This window comes from Prinia subflava, chromosome 19 (assembly GCF_021018805.1).
Source record: "Prinia subflava isolate CZ2003 ecotype Zambia chromosome 19, Cam_Psub_1.2, whole genome shotgun sequence".
Taxonomy (NCBI): domain Eukaryota; kingdom Metazoa; phylum Chordata; class Aves; order Passeriformes; family Cisticolidae; genus Prinia; species Prinia subflava.
The window spans coordinates 12246381-12256441 of NC_086265.1; the positions used below are offsets into that span (position 1 = coordinate 12246381).

Here is a 10061-nt window from a genome sequence, read left to right on the forward strand (position 1 = left end):
GGAGAATTAACTGGGAGGGAACTTCGTTAACATCGAGCAGCAAATTGATCTGTTAAAAAAAAAAAGAAGGAAGGAGATTTTCAGTCAGGCTTTGCTTTTTTGGGGGGGTTGTTTCTCCCAAAAACCACTTGTTATTATCAGCACTTCCCCCTTCGAGCGCTGGGATCTCAGCCGCAGTGTCAGACGCTGGAGGCTCCGTGTGGGGCACAGATCAGTGTGCCCCAACCCCACCCCGAGCTCCAGGGGAGGAGGGAATCTCAGCAGAGTTGGGAAAATCCACCCCCAAGCCACGACTCCCCAGGGAGGAACGACCCAGCCCCGGGAGCTGAGACCCCGCAGCATCGGGAATTGCACAGCTCTGAAATCCCCTCTCCGGAGCGCGGCCGTGGTGGTTTTTTGCTGCCGGAGAGGGAAATTTCTCCCAACCAAAAAACAGCTTAAAGGGGACCCCAGCTGGCTGAAGCCAACGGCGCCTGCAGTGGCGGCGCCGCGGGAGCAGCCCCGGAGCCGCTCCCGGCGGCTGCTCCGCGGGGAGATGGAGGGGTCGGCACACCGGAGGCCGGAGCAGCCCGAAAATTCCCGGCAGCGGTGAATTGGATGAGGCTGAGCACGTGTCAGCGGCGACTGCAGGAGGCGAGGGGGGCTTGGTGAAGCGGTTGGAGCAGCAGGAATCCTCCGATTTTTGGGGTTCTTGCGACAGTGTCGAGAGGCGCATCTGGAGCCTGTCCAGCTGTGCCTCAGTTTCCCCATCGCTCTGACCCACTCCTGGTGTCCGGAGAGAACCTGGGAGGTGCCAACTGTTCCCCTTTTCTCTCTCTCCCACTCTGTTCCACCTCTAGGAACTGCGTCCCTCTGGCCCCCAGACCCTTCCCTCCCACCTCTCCAAATGTGCAGAGCAGGAGCCTTGGCAGCCTCCCCGTGCCGCTGTCCCCACCTGCAGAGAGGCCACCCAGGCACAGGGGACACTGTGACCCCCCCTCCCAGCGGGCCGGGGTGTGCGGGGACAGCCCAGCCCAGGGAGGGCGGGCAGCGGGATTTGGGAGGGAAGGTGTGCCCGGCCCTGGGAGCGTTCCGAGCCGTGTGCCCGATGTCACAGGGACACGGATGCCGTGGGGACATGGCACGGTGGGGACCTGCCCTGGCACAGGAGCCCAGCCGTGACTGATCAACGCCCAGTGAGAGATCAGGTGAAAAATGCGACCATGGTTGGGGGCAAACAGGAGATGACTGGAAAAGGTGACAGGGATGGAGGGCTTCGCTCCTGGCCCCGCTTCCTGCCTCTTCCATGGCTCATTTTTCCCTGCTGTGCGAGCAGGAGGTCTGGCCATGGGGTCCCTGTCACCCCGCAGAACCCCGGGGACCTCGGGGTGATGGCTGGGCCAGGGTGGCACACAGAGGGACTTTGGGGTGGTGGCAGCCTGGGCTGACAATTGGGGGAACACAGGGGTGACACCTGCCCAGGCACGGGATGCCATGTGCAGGGACCTGGGGGTGACAACTGTCTGGGTTTGGGGTGCCACATGCAGGTCATGGTCTCTTGGGATGGTGACAGTCCCAGAAACCCGCAGGGACGGTGGCTGCCCCACGAACAGGGTGCCACGTGCAGGGACCTGGAGGTGGTGGCAGCCTGGGGTGCCGTCTGCAGGGACCTCGGGGTGACAACTCCCTGGGCATGGGGTGCTGCGTGTGGGGACCCCGGGGTGACACCTGCCGGGACACGGGGTGCCACAGGAACCCCCAGCCCTGCCTGCCGACCCCCAGCCCCCCCGAGCACCCCCCGCGGTACCGGCATCTCCCACTCCCCCTCCCTGCGGCCCGGGACGCTCCCCCGTCACTGCCGCACTGCCCCCCCTCGCCGCCCCCCGGGGGAGGCCCCACCTCCCCCCCGCCCCCAGCCCCATTTCCCGGGCGGGACCGTTCAAAACCCGCCCGGCGCCGCCGCTCCCCGGATTCCGCCGCCGCTTCCCGGGGCCGGGGCCGAGGATGCTCCGGCTGCCGGCGGCGGCGGGGGGGCGGCGGGTGCGCGGCGGGGGCTGAACCGCGGCGGCAGCGAGCCCCGGCCTGCCCGGGACACTTGGCGGGGAGGAAGAAGAGGAGGAGGAGGAGGGAGGAGGAAGACGAAGAGGCCGCCTTCAGCCTCGGCCCCGCCATGCCGGGCCCCACCGGGGAGCGTGGCCCGGTGGCAGTGGCTCCCCGGGGGCTGTGAGCTGCCCGGGGCCGGCGGAAGGGGGGCCCCGGGCGGAGGTGGGGGGGCTCCGGGCTCACGGGGGGGCCCGAGCGGCATGGCCAGCCTCGTCCCCCCCGCCGCCGCCGCTTCCACCGGGATTTAACCGGGGCTTGGATGCTTTCACCTCCCGTTTCCACTTCGGGAGGGCATGTGCGCGGGGGAAGCGGGCCGCCCCCAGCGGAGCCCCCCCGCGCCCTGACTCGGCCGTGAGGGGCTCGGCCGCCAGCCCCGTCCCGCCGCCGGCCCCGGAGGACGGGGAGCGCCGGCCCGCCCCGGCCCCCCCTGGCCGGTGGGTACCGGGCGGGGGGCGGCGGGTACCGGCAACTTGTGTTTAGCGTCCGGCGGCACCGACTGGGGGGAGCTCCCCCTCTACCCGACGAGATTTGGGTTTAAACTTTGGGTTTTGGGGAGCCCCGAAGATGCCTTTCCACCCGGTGACGGCGGCGTTGATGTACCGGGGGATCTACACCGTCCCCAACATCCTCGCCGAGCAGCGCCCCGTGGAGATCCCCGAGGATGAGCTGGAGGGTGAGCGGGTTCGGGGGCTGGCTGGGGATCGGGGGGGACGAGGGGGACATCCCGTGGGATTGTGGGGTGAGGAGGTTTGGGGGACTGGGAAGTGCATCCCGCGGGATGCGGCTGTGGGGTGCTCGGGGTGCGCGTTCCCCCGGCGCCGCGGGGAAGCTGAGGGCGAGAGGGATGCGGATGGATGGAGGAGGAGGAGGAGAAGGAGGAGGGGAAGGAGGAAGGCTGAAGCGGGGAGGCGTGCGGGGGTCCCGGGCCCCCGGTTGTGGCAATATGACACAGCAGGGACCGGCGGTAGTGGCGGGGGGCCGGTTTCCCCTCCGCGGCGCGGGGGGGTCACCCCCTCCCCGCTGTCATAATATGACAGTGGCTGGTGGCGCGGGGGACCCGAGGGGTGGCTGTCACCCGTGTCACCCCCCGGGTCGCGGCAGCTCCACGCAGTCCCGGTGTCACCGGACTCCGGCCGGGAGGAGCGGCCGGCGGGGCTCTGCCCACCCGTGCGATGAGAGGGGCCGAGCTCAGCTCGCTGCCTCCAGAATGGCTTTTTCCACCCCAAAAGTTTGCTGGGGCGGCGGGACGGGCACTGGCGGTGCCCGGCTTCGGGGTGTCCCTGGGGAGCCTGGGGGAAAGGGGTGAAGCAGCCCGGGCTCCAGACCCGGCACCAGGGGGGAAACTGAACCTCGGGGGTGACCCCACGCGTGTCTGCACCCTGCCCGGGGAGAGCACCCTTGGCCCAGCGTCAAACCTGGAGCCCTCGGCATCCCCACGGGAAACTGAGGCAGGGACCCACAGGGCTGGGGATGAGGGGAACCCCAAAATCCACCCGGGAGCCCCGAGCAGGCGTCACACTCCTGTGCAAGGGCTGTGTGTGTGCGTGTGCAGCTCTGCAGGGTGTGCGTGTGCGCTGACGTGCTGCCACAGCCTCACTGCAGGGGCTGTGTGTGTGCACAGGCATGCACAGCCCCTCCACACCGTGCTGTGGGTGTGCTCACACCTCTGTGTGCTCACACCTCTGTGCACACGCATGGCCCCGCTGCAGGGTGGCTCCGTGTGTGTGGCTGTGCCAGTGTCCCTGTGTGTGTGGCTGTGCCAGTCTCTGTGGCCGTGCCAGTGTTTGTGTCACTGCAGCACGTGTGTGTGCCCATGCACAGCCCCGCTGCAGGAGGTGTTTGTGAGTGTGCACAGCGTCACAGCAGGATGGGCTCGCACTCAGCCCTGCTGCAGAGGGTGTTTGTGTGCCTGTGGACAAGTTCAGCATCGCTGCAACGTGGTGGGGTGTGTGTGTGTGTGTGTGTGTGTGTGTGTGTGTGTGTGCAAGCACAAGCACAGCTTTGCTGCAATGGGGTTGTGTCCGTGTGCAGGCACAAGTGCAGCTGTGCACGGTGGCTGCGTGTCTGCGTGCACAAGTGCAGCACGGCCGTGCCGTGGTTGTGCGTGTCCATGCGTGTGCACACACAAGTGCAGCACCACTGCAAGGGGGTGTGGGTGTGCAGGCACAGGGGTGTCACTGCAGGGGGGCTGTGTGTGCATTAGTGTGTGTGTGCACACGCGCAAATGCAGCTGTGCCAGGTGTCGATGTGTGCACACACAGGTGCAGCACCATTGTGTCGTGGTTGTGCGCGTCCATGCATGTGCACACGTGCAGCACCACTGCAAGGAAAGTGTGTGTGCACATGCACAGATACCTCAGTGCAAGGTGTTTGTGTGTTTGTGCATCTGTGCAAGGCGTCTGTGTGTGCACAGCTACAGCATCACTGCAAGGCGTCGGCGCGTGCTGCACCCATGCATGTGCACATCACTGCCAGGGGGTTGGGAGTGCACCCGTGTGTGTGTGTGTGTGTGTGTGCACCAGCACAGCGCTCCAGGGTGTTGGGGTGTGTTTGCACACTCGCATGCATCACTGCAATGTTTGTGCGTGCACACACGGGGACAGTGTCACTGTGACGTGGTTCTGGTTGTGTCCCCGTGTGTGCAGTGTCAGTGCAAGGGGGGTGTGTGTTTGCACACCTGGGCACATCCCTGCAAGGTGTTGGGGTGTGACACCAGTACAGCATCACCATAAGGAGTGTGTGTCCGTGTGTGCACACAGAGGTCCCGTGTCACTGCTAGGGTTGTCACAGGAGTGTCTGCATGTGTGTGTGCCTGTGTGTGTCAGTGTGTCCATGTGTGTCAGTGTGTGTGTCTTGTGTATGTCTGTGTGTGTCAGTGTGTGTGTCAGTCTATGTGTGTCAGTGTGTGTCTGTATGTGTCTGTCCATGTGTCAGTGTGTCAGTCTGTGTGTGTCTGTGTGTCTGTCTGCGTATGTGTATATGTCTGTCTGTGTGCCGGTGTGTCTGTCCATGCGTCAGTGTGTCTATGTGTCTGTCTGTGTGTGTGTCTGTCCGTGTCTGTCCATGTGTCTGTATCTGTCCATGTGTCAGTCTGTGTGTGTCTGTGTGTGTCTGTGTGTGTCTGTCTGTCTATGTGTGTCTCTGTCTGTTAGTGCGTGTCAGTGTGTCTGTCCGTGTGTCTGTGTGTGTCTGTGTGTCCATGTGTCTGTCTGTGTGTGTCTGTGTGCTCACACCCCTCCGTGGTGTCCCCGTGCCCACTGCCCGTGTCCCTGCCCTGGCTGTTGTCCCAGTTCACCCAGTCCCCGGGGTCCCAGGGTGGTGTCCCCCTCTCCCCCAGCACCCACCTGTGGCAGCGGGGATCGATGGCAGTGCTGGGAGCCCCAGGGGGACCCCACGCCCAGGGGCTCCTTCCTCCCCCTGTCCCCTGGCTTGGGGGACACCGGTGACATCCTGACACGGCTTCACACTGGGGCTGAGCTGAGTCGGGGTGCAGCTGGGGCAGGGGTGTGCAGTGGGGAGCCAGGACCCCGCTCTGGCCACTGTCAGGACACGTCCTTGCCTGTCCCCCAAAACCCTGACCCATCTGAGGAGGGGCCACCTTGGAGCTCTTTGGGATGAGCAGCCTTGAAGGATGAATTTTGGGGGTGCCTGGAGGGTAGTGAGGCTCCCTCAGGAGGAGAGGGAGGAGCTGGAGGATCTCCCTGCCCCCAGGCAGGGACACTGGCTATGGAGAAGCTCAGACTGACAGCCCAAAATCCCACAAAACTCCCCCAAAACACCTTGAAGACATCACCCATGTGACCCCATCCAGCCAGGGATGTTCCCAAACACTCGGGGTCAGTACTGTGACCCAATGTGGGTTTTGTCCCCCAAACCCAAAGTTTGGAGCCCATTTCTCCTGCTGGGATCCTCCAGCACAAATCTCCCTGGCTACCACAGGGAGAAGGAAGAGGCACCAACATCCTGGCCTGGCTTCCCACTGTCCTGCAGTACAAATTCCCTGGTCCTTCTTTTCCATCAGCCTGGTTCCAGCTTTGCACATCAGGTGGCATCAAAAAGCCAGAAACTACCCCAAAAAGGAGCAGAGTCCTGAGTGCAGCAGGAGGTGGGATGGAGTCACTGGACTCAGGTTGTGCCTCAGTTTCCCTGCAGTGTCTCCCCGCCACCTTGCAGGGATCTGCCCCCACATCCCAGGGGTTCATTCTGAGCCAGAAACCCCCAAACCTCGCACTTCCATCCTCCTCTGCACCAAACAGGGCTGAACACCGCAGCAATTTCGTCAAGATTTGGTATTTTCTTTGGGTGAAGTGTGGCACAGCTCCAGCACCCACCCCTGGACCCCAGGATGGGGGCACAGACCCAACCTGAGACCGTGGGATGGGGCACAATCCCACCCCATGATCCCGGGACGCTGGGACAGGGACAGTCCCCAGCCCCCAGCCGCAGTGCCCACCTGGTGGCACCCCAAGCTCAGGCACATCCCAGGGATGTTTTTAGGGTGGAATGCCGCGGTTTCGGCTGTGCCAGTAGCAAGGGCAGGGTGGAATTGGGGCAAATTTTTGGGGTCTGTGGGGGAGGTCGGGCCCTCCTGGGGAGGTTGGGGGCTCCACGCCGGCCCGAGGGGCGGGGGGGATCCCCACAGGGGCTCTGTGGGTGCTGGAGCGGGAAGCGCAGCCGGACTCATCCCTGCTCCCCCCACAGAGATCCGGGAAGCCTTCAAGGTGTTCGACCGCGATGGCAACGGGTTCATCTCCAAGCAGGAGCTGGGCACGGCCATGCGCTCCCTGGGGTACATGCCCAACGAGGTGGAGCTGGAGGTCATCATCCAGCGCCTCGACATGGACGGTAGGACCCCAGCAGCCCGCGGTGGGGACAGGGACGGGACCCGCGGGTGGGAGAAACACACAGTCCTCCGTATTTCCACCTCACATGCTGGACACGGGGTGTGGGATGAGCCTGACCCAGGCTCTGCCTCCCGCTGGAGCCTCCCGCTCATCCATCATTATCATCATTGCCACTGCAGCTTTGTTTAGGAAGATTTAAGGATCCTGGATGCTTGTGGGCTCACTAAACCTGCTGGGACCGTGCTGCCGAGGCTGGATCCTGCACCCAGGAGTGGATCCTGCACCCTGGGTCATGTCCTCAACACCCATCACCCTTCCAGCACCCGCTGCCACCGTGACCCTGTTCCCACCCCTCCCTCGCCCATCGGGACCTGGAAGAGCTCCTTAATTTATTGCTTTTCCTTTTTCCCCCATTTAAAAGCCTTTCCGGCAGTGCTGCCAAGGCGCCACTCCCCTCATTATTCATCGTTAGTGCTGCCCTGACAGCCCCACGGCAGCGTCCCCCACTGCCAGGGGACAAGGCCAGAACGGCCACCAAGAACCCACGAGGTCACAGCCACCCCCGGGGTCACAGCCCCCCCGGGGACCCTGCTGGAACTGGAGTCCCTGCTGGAATTCAGGGTCCAACTGTTGTTCAGAATCCTGGGTAGTGTTGGGCTTCCCCAACCAGTACTGGGGGCTTCAGTGACACTGGGTGTCCCCAGGTCCCATTGAAAGGGGGCCTAAATGGCACTGGGGGTCTCCAGATGTTGCTGAGGGTCCCCAGCCAACTCTGGGGGTCCCTACATGGCAGTGAGAGTCTCAGCCAGCACTGGGGACCCCAGCCAGTGCTGCCATCCCAGCTGGTGTTGGGGATACCAAACTTTGTTGGAGATCCTCATCCAGTGTTGGAGCCCCTGGTTGGTTTTGGGGGTCCTCAGCCAACATTTGTGGTCCCCAGTTAGTCCTGGGAGGTCTCCAGATTGAGGTCCCAGCTGGAATTGGGATCCAGCTCATGTTCATGTCCTGGATGATGCTTGGTTTCCCCAGCCAGCACTGGAGTCCCAGATCACATTGTGGGGGCACTAGGTGCTATTAGGGTGTCCCCAGCCCACACTGGGTGTCCCCAGAGTGTACTGGGGTCCTGGCTGGCACTAGGGACCCCATCCAGTGTTGGGCATCCTGGCCAAAGCTGGAAGTTCCCTGAATTTGCTGGAGGTTCCCAGCTGGTCCTGGGGTCCCCAACGGGTTTTGGGGGTCTGTGACCACCCATGGGGCCCCTTCTGGGAGGGGGAGTGTCCCATGTGCCCCCATGCCCAGGCAGGGGGTGACTGCCACCCCTGTGTCCCTCAGGTGATGGGCAGGTGGACTTTGAGGAGTTTGTGACATTACTGGGACCCAAGCTCTCCACCTCGGGCATCCCGGAGAAGTTCCACGGCACCGACTTCGACACCGTCTTCTGGAAGGTAGGGACACCCCCAGGTCCCACGGGAATGTAGGGACACCCCCAGGTCCCACGGGAATGTAGGGACACCCCCAGGTCCCACGGGAATGTAGTGATACCTGCAGCCCCCATGGGAATGTAGGGACACCCCCAGCCCCCTCCCAGGGGCAGCACCCCAGAACCTGCACTGAGAGCACCAGGGAAGGCTCAGGGTCAGAGCCAAGGTTGGGGTTGGGATCAGGGATAGGATGAGGGTCAAGGCTGGAACTGGGGTGGGGCTGAGGGTGAAAGTCAGACCACGGGTCAGGGATGAGGTTGGCGTTGGTTTAAGAGTCAAGATTAGGTTTAAGATTAGGGTCAAACTCAGGCTCCAGTTTAAGGTTAGTATAAGCCTTAGGGTCAGGGTCAGCACTGGTTTAAGGGTCAGGGTTAGGGCTAGGTTTGGGATCAGGGCTGGGGTTGGAGTCAGGGTTAGGATGACAGTTGGGATCAGGTTTAATGGTGGGGCCAGGATCAGGACTGGGGTCAGGAGCAGGTTCAGGGTCAGGATTGGGGTCAAGGTCAGGACTGGGGTCAGGGTCAGGATCAGGATGAGGTTCAGGATCAGTGCCACCTCCTGTGCCCATCACTAACAGGCCCCATTTGGTGCCAGCACCCTCTGGGTGCCCCTCACCCTCATGAGGTCACCAGGACATCAAGCTTTTCCCAGACAGTTCCAGGGTGATCCACCCAAACCACCACATCCAGAGGTTCTGGGGAGCCCCCTGTGCTGCCGGCCGTGGGGTCACCCCGAGCCCCCGGTCCCCGCAGTGTGACATGCAGAAGCTGACGGTGGACGAGCTGAAGCGGCTGCTGTACGACACCTTCTGCGAGCACCTGTCCATGAAGGACATCGAGAACATCATCATGACAGAGGAGGAGAGCCACATGGGCACGGCCGAGGAGTGCCCTGTCGACGTGGAGAGTGAGTGCCGGGAATGCCAATCCCATCCCCGCGGGGATGCCAAAGCCCCCCCGGGGATGCCAAACCGCGGGGATAGCACTGGTTACCCTTAGTACAAGGAGAGTGTATTTGGGATGGGGGTAACTCGGTGTTTGTCCCCCCCCAGCCTGCTCCAGCCAGCAGATCCGCCAGACGTGCGTGCGGAAGAGCCTCATCTGCGCCTTCGCCATCGCCTTCATCATCAGCGTGATGCTCATCGCCGCCAACCAGGTGCTGCGCAGCGGGATGAAGTAACGGGGTGCCCCCGCCGCCGGGGACCCGCAGCGACAGCGAGGAGGAGACACCTATAAATATCTATAAATATCTCTATGTACATCCATCTGTGGCCCAGAGACGTGTCCCCCCCGGGAGGGGGGCAGCCGAGGGGACGGAGCCGCGCCGGGGCCCCGCCGTGCCGGGCGCTGCCGTCGCTGCTGTTTGCAGAGCACGGAGACTTTGGTACCGACACCGACACACCGACCCCCCCTCGCCAGACTAAAACCGACCCGTGAGTGCATGTGATGTGCATGGAGCCCCGTGAGCCCCCTCCCCGCGCCGGGTCGGCGGCCCCTCCCGCGGCGGATCCCGTCGGATTCTCCGATCTAGCGTTAGAGCTCATATTTAGGATAAACCAAATCATCCCCTAAGCAATACACGCGCCTGAGATGGTTCCTAGAGCCGGGAGCGTTTGCATGGACTTGGCTGCCAAGGGCTGGATTCCACCCTCCCC

The 10061-nt window shown here is 63.3% G+C and overlaps 1 protein-coding gene across 1 annotated transcript; it reads left to right on the forward strand.

The window, feature by feature from the left end:
• Nucleotides 1–1957: 1957 nt before the first annotated feature.
• CABP7 (calcium binding protein 7) lies at nucleotides 1958–9973 on the forward strand. The gene is made up of 5 exons (XM_063415531.1): nucleotides 1958–2755; nucleotides 6784–6927; nucleotides 8259–8371; nucleotides 9160–9313; nucleotides 9459–9973. Exons 1-5 carry the CDS (start codon nucleotides 2647–2649, stop codon nucleotides 9584–9586), a joined length of 648 nt encoding a protein of 215 aa, XP_063271601.1. The 5' UTR covers nucleotides 1958–2646; the 3' UTR covers nucleotides 9587–9973.
• The last annotated feature ends 88 nt before the right edge of the window (nucleotides 9974–10061 follow it).

Coding starts and splice junctions, on each gene's coding strand:
- CABP7 (XM_063415531.1), top strand. CDS start 2,647: ATGCCTTTCCACCCGGTGACGGCGGCGTTGATGTACCGGGGGATCTAC. Junction 6,928..8,258: donor CCAGCGCCTCGACATGGACG/GTAGGACCCCAG, acceptor TGTGTCCCTCAG/GTGATGGGCAGGTGGACTTT. Junction 8,372..9,159: donor TCGACACCGTCTTCTGGAAG/GTAGGGACACCC, acceptor CGGTCCCCGCAG/TGTGACATGCAGAAGCTGAC.